General features: G+C 42.0%; 1 protein-coding gene across 4 annotated transcripts in view; it reads left to right on the forward strand.

Moving 5' to 3' along the window:
• Positions 1–15,667, forward strand: part of pard3ba (par-3 family cell polarity regulator beta a) — a 164,840-nt gene that overhangs the window by 7,725 nt on the left and 141,448 nt on the right. For all 4 annotated transcript variants that reach the window (XM_075477934.1, XM_075477936.1, XM_075477938.1 and 1 more), the window contains exon 2: positions 1,372–1,473. In XM_075477934.1, the coding sequence (XP_075334049.1) occupies positions 1,372–1,473 (102 nt within the window). The remainder of the gene's footprint in view (positions 1–1,371; positions 1,474–15,667) is intronic.

The raw sequence follows: 15,667 nt of genomic DNA on the forward strand, positions 1-15,667 counted from the left end.
ACAACATTTAACCCATCCAGAGAGCTGGAATTACATGTGGTTTATTTTGTATTTATAATTTGTCCAAATTTCTCATCAGCCTCACTCTTGGCTCCACCAAGCAGCTCCACAACGGACTGTACGTGTATCCTCTGGGTCACAAAAAGGGGAAGATGGCATTGTTAATTTGCTTCTCTGTTTATTTTGTTGTGTAAACGGCAGACAGATTGTGGCTCGGTCAGAAGTTGATGTCTTTGTCTGTGAATGGGGTACAGGGCTCCGTGTAGTTCCTGTCGAGCGGGGTGTGTTCCCTCTGACCTCTTGATGGTGGTGGTAAAAGTGACCAGGAATTTGCCCACCACTTCCCATAGATCAGCAAAAAAACTGAAAAAGTTTCCTGTCCTCGCCCAACTCGCTGTCACTGTGTTGTTCAGCGAAATCTAGGTCATCTATTCCCTCTGTGCCCGACCCGTCCGGTGGACTGAATGTTGTCATATATCTGCTGTTGAAGCTATAGAGCGACTTATTTAAGCCAAGTTATTTCTCACGATATTTGAAACGGTTGCTAAACTCATGCAGATCTTTGTTTGCAGAGTTTATATCACTTTATGTCGGCGTCTCCCAGTCTTCTCTCAGTCGCCTTCAACTTGTGCAGAACGCTGCTGCCCGTCTTTTAACCAACACCAACAGACGTGTGCACATCACTCCTGTTCTTAACTCCCTCCATTGGCTTCCTGTCCTTTTATAGAATTGATTTTAAACTTTTAATGTTTGTTTTTAAAGCTCTTAAGGGCCTCGCCCCATCATTTATCTGAGCTTTTAACAGTCCGCAATCCTGGTAGAGCTCTGAGGTCAACAGATCAGTTTCTGCTGGAAGTGCCCAGGTCAGAATACAAACCCTGGGGTGACCGAGCCTTTTCCGTCGCTGCCCCCAGGCTCTGGAATAAGCTCCCCGTCCAGCTGCGTCTTATTTCTGACCTGGCCCTCTTCAAATCTAGGCTAAAAACCTACTTATTTAGGATTGCTTTTAATACCCAGTGGTATGATGACACTTTTATCTTATTCGATTTTGTTATATTTTATTGCTTTCACTGTTCTTTTATTGTTTTTACTTATTCTTCTCTTTATTTATTACCTGCTGTAAAGCACTTTGGTACACCGTAAGGATTGTCTGTAAAGGGCTGTATAAATAAAGTACATTTACATTTGCATATCAAAATGTGGCGTTGGCGGAGTTTGCAAGTGTCCTTTTCAGCTATTTAAGTGTACTGAACTCTCTTATACAGGAATCGTTAGTTTAATTATTAACTATAAAATGTAAATCTGTAAGGGGTGTTGGCTTTTCAGTCAGTGTGAATTCATAATGAACACTCACTTTGTGTCTGTATCCAGCATGGGGAGCATTCAGTGAGGATTCACCACCTGGAGTACACTGAGGGAGGCATTCTGGACATGGACGACCTGCTGACTGATCTGGTGGAGGACAGAGACAAGGTGAGGAAGGGAGGAATGTTTTCCCGTCTAAAGCCAAGCACAGTGAAAGTTAGCTTTGTTATTCATATACATGTTTTTTTATTAGTATTATGAAAACTGGAAACATTTGACAGACGGCCGTTTGTCACGGTTGGACAGCTCAGCACAACAATATTGAGCTGTTCCTGATTGTTCTCGAGCCTCTCTGTGTGTGAGGGACAGGAAATGGCTGCAGAGAATCTGTCATTCTCAGCAATGCTCAGAGTCTTGCAGATGATTTGTTTGGACTCGCTCCGAACATCTCCATTCTGACAGAATGACAGCTTGTCCATTAAGCAAGATATTCGTTAATTCACACAGCGGTTTCCATGTAAATGTTGCTCAGGAGCTGGAAGCCAGCTTAATGCAAAATGTGACGAGTTTGGACTGCATACCTGGAATGAAGGTCCCCTTTCTGATTTCCAGACTGCCTTCCCTCTGGTTCTTCAGTTAGCAAAATAAATCCTTTTTGTGACGGTGCCACACCATTAAGTCTTTCAGAAAGGGAACAACTTCAGATTTAGAAAACAGGTTATGTGTAGATGGATGTTTTTCAAATATACTTTGAATTTTTCCACATGCACAGTGGCCTGAATTTCAGTGAAAAGCAAATTTCATTCCCCTTGCTAATTTGCCATAATGCATTCCTAAGATGTGCTAATAAACTGCCCAGAATCCATATTCATAAGCCGGCGTCCAGACGAATGATGAAGTACCAACACTTAGTCAGCAGGAAGGCCAAATGAAATGGAAATGGAATATTCAGCAGATCCTGTGCCACAGTAATAACTGGTGTTTTAAGCTGCATGATCAGTTGTGTGTGTTTGTGTGTGTGTGCGTGTGTGTGTGTGTGTGTGTGTGTGTGTGTGTGTGTGTGTGCGCTCCCACCTGGCATTGTATGCATGTGGGACTGCTCGATTGGCAAAATACTCTGTGAGAAAGAGGACAGAACTGAATTATAGATGTGTAAACTCGGTGTGAATCTTCAGTTGAGAAATAACTGTATTTGCAATCGCAGAGAACAGAGGCTTCATTTTCTGGGATGATGGAGTTCTAATCATGAGATCTGCACCTTATTGGTGCATACGAGTGTGATTCGTAGATTTTAATGACACTTTTTTTTTTTTTTTTTCCCAGCCTAAACCTGCCTCGTCTCAGAGTGATGATGAAGTGTCAAAGTCAAATCTGGCTCTGGCATTTGATCATATTCTCTCGCTGCTAGGTTAACCTGATGTCGGCTCTCCTTTTCTTGCTGTGGGGCTTTTCATTTAGTGATTACAGGCTCTGCTGAACAAATGCGTCACTAGAACTTGCACAGTGCAGGAACTGTCCTATTTACCTTTTTAGTTTTATCATTGTTTTTTTTTTTTTTTACTCTTGCAGCTTTCACCCAACTCTCAGAGCGCCCTTCCCCCTTTCATCACGCTTCTCATTCTGTCCTTTTGTTTTTGCTGCTGATGAAAAGATAGCAGGCAGAATAGGATGAGTGCGTGATCTTCACAACGTGCCAGCCGTTCGACTTATCTCCGGGCTTCCAAACAGCATTGGCTCTCGTAGATTAACGAGCTGCGCCTGGCATTCTTGATTAGTCTGACTTCCTTTTGTTTGTCTACATTTTTATTACCTCGCCTCAGCCGGCAGATTCTATCTTTAGTGTTTTTTTTTTGTTTTGTTTTTTTTGTTATGTTATTGTGGCTGACGCTGTTTCACCATCAATCATACAGAAGTGGTCCTATTGTGAGGGTCCTCACGGCACAGCATGGGCCCTCTGTTAGCTGCGGATGCTAATGAGAGATAATGGTGAGCTATTTGTACGTCTAGTGGTTAGCTTAGCCACGAGTCCAGACCTCTTTATGTGGGCCAGCCCCTGACTATTATTCACCACACACACACACACACACACATACACTTGGACTCTCGCTCACACACTAATATAAGCTGTCCCTGCCGTCTGTGCCGAACCACAGGCAGGCGTGTAGCGTGGCATGTTGATGTGTACGGAAGGAGCGCCACTGGTGGTTGATGAGGGCGGAGATGAGGGGTTGGCTGTGATTTGATTACTGCTCTGCCCCCCTGCATCTGTGACACGAGCGCACTCGCATACACACCAACGTGCTCTCACACTGTTCGTTAGCCCCCCCATCTTGAGACGCAGGCCACCAACCTCCTCATGAATATTAATATCAATCTGATGAATGTGGAGAAGACCAAGGGTTGTCGGTTTTGGTGTGACCGCACATACACGGTACACACAAAGGAGCACAGTACAAAGAGACCACTCCAGGTCGTGCTTGAGTCTATTATACTCACCTCATCTTTGATGCTAAACTGTGGGTGTGTTATGTGCGCTCGTGTGGCCCGTGGGTCTCAATTGGCAGTTTGAGTTTTATTGGTTGACGCCGTCACTCCGCTATTTTGTTAATGTCGAAGAGCGGGGAAGATGTGACTTCTTACATGATATTTTTATTTTTTGCATGTAGTATTTCAATTCGTCGGGTGATGATTCTGCCAAAAGGAGATATTTCTACCAGCTTTACCTGTAAACATTTCCTGAGTAGAGTTTCCAGTGAATTTTTTCTGTCATTGAATACAAAAGCTGGGCAGATGAGAAGGAGAACACATTGTTCCATACTGTGCACGGCAGTGAATGGTTTGATTTACATACAAATTATATTGATATGCTGTGGCCCTTGCAGTTACTAGACCCTAATACCCTTGGGTTAATTAGCCACCAATACAGTACAGTGCAAATGTTTTTAGGTACAGCAAGAATAAGTGTTAATAATGTCCATATTTTGCTTCGTTGTTCCCCTGCACCGAGCTGGACCTTTCCCCTAATGTCTTCGTCTCCTCCCTCTTGTTATTCACAGTTCTTTTGGGTCTTTCATTTGTTGCAGCCATTATTCTCATATATCCCCATGGTACAGAAAAGCTTTCAGGCAAACTGTCCACTGCCAACATGCTACCCCTTTGATCCATTTTTTTGGAAATTTTGTTGGATTTGGGGTATAATACTCCACTGAAGAGTCCATAGTTCTCTTTGGCTTCTGGAGGCTATACAGGGTTCAGATATGGAGTCTTCCTTTTTATGTTTACAGTACTGTGCTAAAGCCTTTTCTCTTTATATGTTGCCAGGAAATTCTGGAAATGGGTGCAGTGATTGATTGAAACATTTATCAGCTTAGATGGAAATACAGTATTGGAATCATTGCCATGCTGAAAAATGATTATAGCAGATCAGTGCACTGGTGATCACGAGGAAGACGTGAGGAGTTTATTGGAAATGGAGCCTGAGTGTGGAACACTTCTTTTATGCAGAAAAATGAGGCCATTGCCAGCCAGATGTATTTCAAGTGGTAATGCAAGGTGGATCACAATCTGAAGTTACATTTCTGTGATCATAAACACAATTACATCAACCGCAAGAATTGGAAAAATAAATAACGATAGTGTTTTACAGAAGGTTGTAGACAGACTGATGACGATCTGAACTTTGAATTAGAGATTTAGATCAAGTTAAGACCTGGCACCTCTGATTTTTAGTCCAGTTTTTGTGTGTCATTTGGGAAACCTCAGGCTTTTCTCGCCGTCTCCCCTCCTGAAGAATGTTCTTGTGTCATTTCTTACACTGTTCATCTGCTGTTTTTTAGGCCTGCCCCCACTTTTTACTTCCACTTGTCCAGTTGGAAACGGGAACAATTTTTGTGTCTTTGTGATAGGCTGCTAATGTAAATGTAAATGTACTTTATTTATACAGCTCTTTACAGACAATCCTTACGGTGTACCAAAGTGCTTTACAGCAGGTAATAAATAAAGAGAAGAATAAGTAAAAACAATAAAAGAACAGTGAAAGCAATAAAATATAACAAAATCGATCAAGATAAAATAAGATAAAAGTGCCATCATACTACTGGGTATTAAAAGCAATCCTAAATAAGTAGGTTTTTAGCCTAGATTTGAAGAGGCCCAGGTCAGAAATAAGACGCAGCTGGACGGGGAGCTTATTCCAGAGCCTGGGGGCAGCGACGGAAAAGGCTCGGTCACCCCAGTGTTTGTATTCTGACCTGGGCACTTCCAGCAGAAACTGATCTGTTGACCTCAGAACTCTACCAGGATTGCGGACTGTTAAAAGCTCAGATAAATATGATGGGGCGAGGCTGTTAAGAGCTTTAAAAACAAACATTAAAAGTTTAAAACCAATTCTATAAAGGATAGGAATCCAATGGAGGGAGTTAAGAACAGGAGTGATGTGCAGACGTCTGTTGGTGTTGGTTAAAAGACGGGCAGCAGCGTTCTGCACAAGTTCAAGGCGACTGAGAGAAGACTGGGAGACGCCAACATAAAGCGCATTGCAATAGTCTGACCTTGGACTTATTAGGGAATGGATGGCTTTCTCAAGGTCATGACGACTTAAAAACATTTTAACTTTGGCCAGGAGACGCAACTGAAAAAAACTAGTCCTGACGACATTGTTAATTTGTTTGTCCAACCGCAGATGACTGTCAAAGGTCAAAGGTTACTCCCAGATTTCTGACGGTTGAACTAAGCTTTGAAGACGAGGTGCCAAAGCCAGCCGTCACAGTATCCCCAAACATAATGCAATAACACTAATAATTTAACACTAATAACAAAGTGCCTAATGTTTGAATTTATAATTTGCTCCTGACCAAGTCTGTTTTGTGTAGATGCAACGCTGATTCATCCCTTCAGTTAGGTTTCTCCTTTTAGCATGAATGATTCACAGGTCGGTGTTAATCATGGACTGAGTGAAAGAAAAAAAAGCAAAAGGAAAAAAAGCAGCCAATATCCAAAGAAAAACTTTGAAAGACCTTCAGAAAGCCTGAAGAACTATTGCTCAAGACCTCTTTAAAAGATCACAAGAAACTCTGGCTCCTTGGAAGCAGATTACCGGTATAAGGAAGTGAGGGGTGGCTCAAGCCTTTCGCTCTGTAATAAAACACATGCAGGATTGCTGCTGTTGGCTGTGTTTTGTTGAGATTTGCTGTCTGGTGAACATGCGACACAAGTGAAACCCTGTAAAGATGCTGCTTGATTAGAAAGCCATCTCTCTCATCATTCTTCTCCTTCACAGTCCTGCAGTTCAAATTTGAATGTTCTACATGTGTGAGCGTCCTCTCTTGTTACGCCGATTTCCTCCAGAAAAGAGATTAAACTCAGGGAGCATAACATCTCCCCATAAGTGGACTGTCACTCCTCGTTCCACGTACACACATACGCATTAATCAACACACTTTTTTTTTCTTCAAGAGAAAAGCATTTAAAAAAAAAAAACCTTAACCCTCCATGTCATGCATTCAAATAATATAAAAAAAAAATCTAATTTCATGGGAAATCTAATGGAGAAAAGAGATCTCCTCCATCTCTCTCTCTTTAATTGGCCCATTTAATCACTGCGTCTAAAAGACACCCCCAAAACCCCAGTGGCTCTGTCTGTTTGCCGGATTGTAAATGTAAAGGTGCACATCCCAGCTCACCTTCCTCTGAAATGTCAGCCGTTTGATTACGAGACCATCTTTCATCATCCGTCTCCTCTGCCTGCGTGCAACAGAACGGTGCCATGATGGAAAATTACTTGGTCGCATGATCTTTCAAGTAGGTCTGCGGTCAAGAGTGCTTATGATTTACTTTATAGAAAAAGATAACCCCACAATAACACCATGTAAGTTTGATGGATGCATATTCAATTCAATTCAATTCATTTTTATTTATATAGCGCCAAATACAACAAATGTCATCTCAAGGCACTTAGGTAATAAAGTCCAATTCAAGCCAATTGGAATTCAATTCATTGTAATCATAATTATTCATAAAAAATATATATATACATATATATAATGGTGGAAAAGTGAAGAGATTTGCTGTTACAGTGGGTCTTCTGAAACAAATTAAAGGACAGTTTTGAAAGTTTAGGAGAATAAATGTGCCATTTTATCTTTTTTTTTATTTATTTTTTTATTCATTTTTTTACGTTAGCATTTAACAGGTGTTTATGGGGATTATTCTTTAATCTGAGTCTTGATGGCACGCCTGCTTCTTTTCCCTCTGTAATTCTCTTGTGTTTTTGTTGTCAATCTACATTGAGCACAGGGATAGCACCAGACTAATGAAAAATACTATTACTGAATGCAAATACGTTCAGTCGCTATTAGCATTAAAATGCAGAACAGGATCAGCATTAAAACTGGGGTTGATTTATTTTTTTTAAATGAAAATTTAAAGGATTATATTACCAAAGAATTGTATTTCTATGGAAAGTTTTCTCATGAGGGAGCCAAAAAGAGCCTAAATATTTGGAATACTGTGTTTTTTACATTCACTGGCTTGCGGACTTCTTCTAACCCATCTTTTGTGCCACAGTGCACCTTATCTTTTCTATTTGTTGTTTTACTGCAATGTTTGATCCGGGAAATATTTGTTTTTGTTAAAAAAGAAAAGCATTACAACATAATATCCCACGATTAACTTTCAATGAGATGATACAGGCCAGTTTGGATCTAATGTATAAAGCAACACTGGGAAGTGTGAGAACCTTCAAACGATTTGAGTCTTTTTGAAGTACACTAACTGTTGTTTAACACATTCTGGGCCTGAATCTACAATAATTTAGATGAAAACCAACTTGCATAGTCACTTAAGACCAATCTCTAGCTTCTGATCTCAAAACTCACAATAAAATGAATGTTTAAAAAAAAAGAAATGTATGTTGCAAATTATGCCAGGAGATTTGCCTCATAGTTATAAATTGCATGTCAGATGTCAGCCCCCCTGACAGACTGCAATAAAACATCACTTAAGCCGTGCTAACCTGCTGGAAGAAAAGTTTAGTGAATGGGACGTGATTGCGAGGCGCAGATGTGCTGATTAGCCTTTGACGTTCTACAACATCTCGCTCTCTCACCTCCTTTCCCCTCATTCACGGCTGCGTTTGACTGGCATCTGAATAGTCCCGTATTGCTGCACGCTGCGTGAATGGCCAGTGATGAACGGGAGCTTGAGGTTCAAGTGTGCTGATTTTATATATATATATATATATATATAAAAAAAAAAAAAAAAGTGTGACACGAATGCCAGCCCAATCAGAATATATACCCGCTCCACAATTTTAATCATGATCCATATATCTTTACATGTTAAGTTGGAGTGAGCAACACAACGTCTGACTCGCACTTTGAGGTTCAGTGAGAGGTCTTGGGTGTATTCTGCCCTGATGAACTGAGTGACTCACCTGAGAACTCACCTGTCGGCAGTCATTAAGCTTCCATAGTGCATGTTTTTAAAAAAAAAAAAACTTTTATGGGGGCTAGAGAGGGAGCAGAATACAGATAAAATGTTGTGGTTCCATATTGTTTTTGTAAGCTTTGGCGGTAGGTTAAATGCTGCATATATCCAGTAAACAAACAACACATTAGAGTTGGATTATATCTGTGACAGACAGTTTCCTGCAGATCAGATCAGATTGGAGCGCTTTGCCCGACGGGATTTGGTCACTTTAGCTGATTTGATCATATCTTATCAGCCTCGACCTTGATGCAGCCCTTCCATCTGTGCACCACAACAGCTCTTCTTCTGATTATATTCAATTAACAAAACCCCCCTCCACACACTCTCACACGCTCTTTCCCCAAACCCGGTTTGATTGTAATTAGGTCGAGAGCTCAATAAAGGCTTAAGGAGAAATAATTCTTGCTTTTCCCATCTGCATGTTGTTTTTTTTTTTTTCTCACAAAGTTGCACTTTTGAATTTTAATTTCTTTACATGATCCATTGCTCTACCTTTTTGACTTTGAATAATGGAACCTCTCCAAAGTGATTTGTCAGTTCAGTGAAGCAAAAGACCGGGATTCAGTCAGGATAAGGCTATTTTCAATTTTCTCTGCATAAATTTCTATGACCCATCGAAGCTATGTTAGTCCATCGCATCCTCAGATCTTGCTCTGTGGTGCCTCTCCCTCTGTAAAACACTGACATTCTGTGTTGCCCTCTGTGTCCCAATCACACCACCCATTAGCCTCTAATGGAGCGAGACGGTCAGACAGTGACCTGACCTTCCTGCGCCTGCTGTGGTCTGGCAGGAGGAACCTGAGGGGGCGGCCTCACGTTGGGCTCACTTTCCAAATATCACATGCATGTAAGCAATGTGGAAGGAGTAGGCTGTGGAAGAGGCGCTTTGTGTCATGATCTGTTCAAGGTAATGTGTGCCGTCCAGCGCAGCAGCCATTTACCTGTGACCCAGTTGAGCTCAGTTGCAGTAATATTGTTCAGAGGCTGCAGCTTATGTTTGCTGTCAGTTTTAGCTTCGCCAGTTAGCTGTGATTTTGGCAGAGAAGCTAATCACATCGAGCTAATGATCTATTATAGATCAAATTGTTTACAGCAAATCTGCTCTCTGACCTCACCAGCCTCACGCCATCTGTTATCCTACATGGCATTGCCCCAGAGAACCATTTATATATGTATGTGTGTGTGTGTGGGGGGGGAGTGTGTGCGTTTCCCTCTGCTCGCTGAGACTCTGCTCAGTCCAACTGCTAATAACTCATATCAGCAGAAAGTCACACTCCCTGGCGCATGTGTGGGAGTGTGTGTGTGTGTGTGTGTGTGTGTGTGTGTTGCAGCGTGTAATTTCACAGCAACCAGAGGATAAACACTTGCAAATTCTATTCATTTAGGTTAAATATTTAATGATTCCTATTGAAATGACAGAGCTTAACCACATCTGTGTCCATTGTATTGGACACAAAAACACACTTTAGGTCACAAAACACACACGATCTGTTGTTGTTATCATTCAATTTCCCTGCCTCTCAACCTCATAACCCAGCTGATTGGGATAATGAATGAGTTCTCTGGACAGTGACGGCGGAATAGGCCTCTTGAATTAGTAGTGCACCTACATCTGACACGAGAAGGGACATATGGAAAGGAAATGGGATTGTTTCTATATGAAGAGTTTGCATTCTGGGGGGGGAATTTGCAGTCTACTCATAGAAGACAAAATTATTCATGACACTTCTAATAAGTGAAAATAAAGTACTTAAAAGACCCGTTTGTAAGACTCAATTTTTCAACAGTTAGTAAGCTGTCGAAACCATCAAGTTAGAATATTACCAACAAATATCTATTTATTTTAGGATCGTTTGATATTTTAAAATGTCCTTATTATCATTTTCCATTGCACCATTTTCTACTATATATCCTCCAATGGGTCGCTGGGGCAAGAGTCTAACCAGAGATCCCCAGGCCTTCCTTTTTCCAGCCATCTCCTTCATTTTGAGGAATACCTAGTTGTTTCCAGGCCAGCTGAAAGATGGTCTCTCCAGCTGGTCCTGGGTTTGCCTCAAGGCCTCCTCCTGGAGGGACATGTCCAAGACCCCTCAACTGGGAGGTGTCGGAAAGCCATCCTGACCAGATGCCCAAACCACCATCGGCCATTTTTTGACGTGCAGACGGCGATTCTACTCTGAGCCTCTCCCCCTATCTCTGAGGTCGAGCCCAGACATCCTTTGGATGAAGCTAATTTCTGCTGCTTGTGTTTGCTGTTTCACTCTTTTGGTCACTTCCCACAGCGCATGACTATAGGTGAAGGATGGGATGTAGATTAACTGGTAAATCAACTGCTTTGCCTCAGAACTCGGCTCTCGCTTCACCCCGACAGATCAGTGAAACATCTGCATCACTGCAGACACTTCCCCAAGCAACATGTCTGTGTCCCACTCATTTCTACTGTCACTCTTGAACAAAACACATACACTCCTTCACTCGAGGCAGGGACTCACCTGTTCTATCTATAAAGATTTTGAAAAGAATTTCTGACAAAAGGCGGCCCCTGCAGAGTCCAGCACAAACCGGAAATGAGTGACTTACTGCCGTCAATGTGAACCCAGCTCTCACTTCAGTTGTACAGGGACCGACTGGAATGAAGCCCGATGCCTCTGAGGACCCCACGTCGAATATGGTTGTTAGCCACATGAAGGCTGACAAAACTCTTTCCCGCCCCTCACAGTATCCCTGCAAGGCTAAAGAGCTGGTTATTGAAATGTATTTATTTTCTAAATAAAGATGGTAGTTAGTCTGCCCAATGACATCTGATTGGAGTCATTAGTCCAGTAGCCCCGAGTCAAATCATCATCATTTAACATCTTTATGTCCTTCTCTGTGCTCTTAAAACATTTTCTAAAGATTTTAGTCTCGAGGCAGAATTTTGTTTGCCAGTGTGGTGTGTAGATGAAGTTTTCTCAGGCAGGAAGACATGCTCTAAGGTGGTGAACTCAGATTTGACTTGGACAGATTTTAATATTTTAAATTTTTGCATTCATCTCGGATAGCTTGTTTTGGTTGTCTAAAAACGCCAGTTATTCCCTGTAAAGTGATAGAAATCTCCTCAACAGCAAAGCAGGAAGCTGATGTTGGAGAATTTGTTGCAGTTCGGCATTTTCAACGTCCTTTTTATCCAAGTGCAGCAGTTAGTGTCAGTGGCCAAAAGGAAAAGGAACAAATGATAAGGAAAAGGAATTGTTTATCTTTTTTTTTTTTTCTGGATGAATCATCTTATTCTTTCAGCGGTCTGACTAAAAGTCTTGTGACGGTTTAATTCTGATGAGAGGGGGAACCATGTAGTGGGCTTTTTCAGTCTGCTTAGATCTATATGTGGATGGATGGGACTGTCGTCTGGTGTGCTGTGGGGCTTGCAGTATAATGCCGCACAAATCTCACTTTTCCCCTCCAGGCTTTAATGTTGAGTCAATAACTATCTAATAAGGCCTGTTGGAGAGAACACACGTGTTGGATGGGTGTAAAAGAAGAAAACTGAAGGTGGAAGCGCTTTTTTTTTTTTTTTCTCTCTCCTCGAAACACCTTCAGGAGTGATGCTGGATCTCCATGGCGACCGCAAGTACCAAATGTCAACAATAAATGGTTCATATATATCTATGCCAGCAGGCTCGGCTGGAAACCAGAATGTTGATCTCTAAAGAAGTAATCTGAGCTGTAAAATACAGCCGAATGAGAAAAATCACACGTTTGCGTCGTGATCTGATTGGATAGCCAGCACATTATTTATAGTTTATGGTTATACCATGTCTATTCAAAGCTCTGTCTACATAAGGAGGAGAGTGAAAGGCAGAAAGAATAGGATGACATGTTGTATGAAGGTCTAATATCGAGGGAAGGCAGATGGAAAGGGGAGGAGGAGGAGGAGGAGGAGGAGGAGGGAGAAGCAGCCTGTGGAGGAGAGAGCCACAGGTGAGAGGGCGCCAGCCTCACAGCTCTGAGTTAATCACTCCTTCCATTTCTCTGTCAGATCCCGAGAGGAAGAAAGGAAGGAGGGAGGATGAGGAGGGGAGGCTGGGGGAGCAGCTGGCCGTACGATGGCCACAGGGAAAAGAAAGCTGATTATTACTCTCGGGTTGTGACTTTTGGGGAGGAGATTTGAAACATATGTTATTTTCCTTTCAGTGTTTGTGTGCATTTGTGGGAATCTTGTTGTGTGAAAGAGGTCACGACTTCCAATATGCGGAGCGACTACTTGTTCCTGTATGCGTTTGTGGACAAAGGTGTGAGTGTGTGTCATGTCCACAGATGTGGCTCGAGATTTGTGAAACCAACACTGATGTGTTTGCACTGCGGGAATGATGAACGAGCTGGTTTGATATTTGTGTTGCTGACCTGAGAAATACGAGGCCTGGAGCTTTCCTTGTCACCCACATCCCTCGCTGTCTTGCTCCCCTCCTTCCCATTACCTCCTGCTCCCTCCCTCCCTTCATCTCTCTCGCAGCCTTTCGGGGACGTGTGATTTATGAAGAGTTTACCCTCTCCCTTTATGAGTGTGCATAAATAATAATGTGGCCTGTCACTGTGCATAGCCGGCTCCGCAATACTTCAGCTGGTGTCTCGCTTTGTGTGGATGTGCGTTTATTGGGGGTGTCTGCTTTCAGTTGGCCCACACGTGCTCCATCACTATGGCCGATGTGAGTGCTTAGACGTACCGAAACGGAGAGAACTCAACCATTTACAGTTCCTACGAGAACGTTAGTCTGAACAATAAGCAGTTTTTAAAATATTCTTTTTTTCTTCCTAACCTTTCAAATCTTTATTTGTGGATATGTTGCCAAAAACAGACTTTTATTTCAAGCACAGCGCTGTAAAGAGGCTATTGATATGTAATTTTAACAAAAAGTAACAGTCTCTGTCATGTGTCTGAGTCACAATTTGAATATGTACATTTCTTCTTATCAGTTCTGCGAACTGAAAATCATTCAGTGTTGCCAACTTGGCAAAGTTCCTGCCAGATTTAGCTGAGAAGTGAGAAGCAGCAGGATTGCTGAGCATGCAAACGCAACGAAATAACAACATGAATATGCTAATCGGCGCATGACTTCATCCTTTTTTCCAACTTTTTTTTGCAGACTTTAGCTACGTTCTGCTGGACACAGTTGGCAACGCTGAAAGAAACTCTCGTGCCTTTATTGTTCCACTTGTTGCTCTCCACTCAGATTGAGTGTAAAGTCTCGTTAAACTTGTTGTGCTGCTGTAATAACTGTCGCTAAGTCGGACACATTGTCGTCGTTCAATATGTTCGTGTCCCTCGTGCTGCGATCTGAAATCTAAGGCTTTCTCCCCAACTCTGATCCTTCCATGTCTGAACAACGTGCAACTTAGAATAGATATACTCAGAACTACCGAACACGATATTCAGCACAACACCAGGACTGTGATGTTTATATGTTTGGGCTCTATACTGAAGTGAAAACTCTCCATATTTCATAAAAGTGGTACAAGATGAACAAACTTACCTGAGACTCGCTCTTGCTTTGCCTGTCTCTAAGTTGAGCTCTGTTGTCTCATAAGAACGTCACTCCTTTCTGATTTTACTGGGGGTATTTATGTTGGTGTTTTAGGTGCACTGAAAAATGAAAAGTTGTCCTAAATAGACACAAACGCATATCCAGACATTTTATACAGTAATAAGAGACGCAACACTTCTTAACTGAGCTAAAACGTCATGAAGCCAGCTGGAGCTTGTTTAATATTTCAACTAAGTGTGTGTGTGTGTGTGTGTGTGTGTGTGTGCGCTCATCCAAGCAGTTGTGTCCTGTCGAGTTGAGAGTGAAAGGTTGTCTTCGGTGTCTGACACATGTGAACAGTAAGTAACTGAGGATATAACTCATCACGAGTTGCTTTGATTTCTCAGACAAAGGACATCCTCATGTGACGGGATCATTCAGAGAACAGCACACCACCGCAGCGGCATGATGGCTAAATCATGAAATCATGTATGAGCTAAATGAATGGATGGTTTTGTTGTGCATTTCACAGCAGAGCTTTCTCTCAGGCCATTAAACGCACTCTAAGATGGACAAAGTGCAAACCCAGAAATGATTTGATCAGATAAAACTTTTTACTTTCGTAGTGCACTTGGCTTGAAAGTCGAGTCGAATCAAATTGAATATGTTAATTTGCATCAACCGACTGGATGTTGCTAAATAAACACTGAAATTTCTTTGCACTAGTGCGAAAGAATGCATGTTATGAGAGCGAAATATCCCGAAGCCTAACAACTGGCCTGGTGTTTGTGTGTGATATGTAGTGGAAATCAATATTCTCTGACAGGCATCTTAAAGAAAAAGCAGCTGATTGAAAATGCCTGCTTTCTTACTTTGTACTGAATTGCAAAATGAACTCTTCTTTACATTAATTCAGCACAGGTTTATGATATGATTGACCATCTCATCAAAGTAGGCAGTAAATTAGAATGTTCCAGAGCTGAAATGTTTCCTTTGGCTTCTTTTTGCTCCTGGCCGTGTTCCTGCTTTTCTCCACGGAAAGCCCTTCATCAACCCAACCTTTTAACGTAAATGGTTCGGCTCGGTTTTCCTGGTGCACCAGTTTGCTCATTTTATATTTCCAAACTAGTGTGGGAACTGGGTCATGGTCATGCGTTGGATTTGGATGAAGGCAGATGCTTTAGACTGCTGCACCGACTGAGCGAGGGAGTTATTTTGGTGGATTGTTATGTTTTCGATCAGTTTGTCGGAAACATCAAAGAGGATATAATGTTCAGTGTGAAAGTACCAGACACCTCTTTAAACACGAAGACGGAAAGAAACGGTCGGGTTTCCACGAGCAATGCTTCTGTATACGATTCATTATTTCTAAGCAG

The sequence above is a fragment of the Odontesthes bonariensis genome, chromosome 11, assembly GCF_027942865.1.
Source record: "Odontesthes bonariensis isolate fOdoBon6 chromosome 11, fOdoBon6.hap1, whole genome shotgun sequence".
In the NCBI taxonomy this organism is placed as follows: Eukaryota; Metazoa; Chordata; class Actinopteri; order Atheriniformes; family Atherinopsidae; genus Odontesthes; species Odontesthes bonariensis.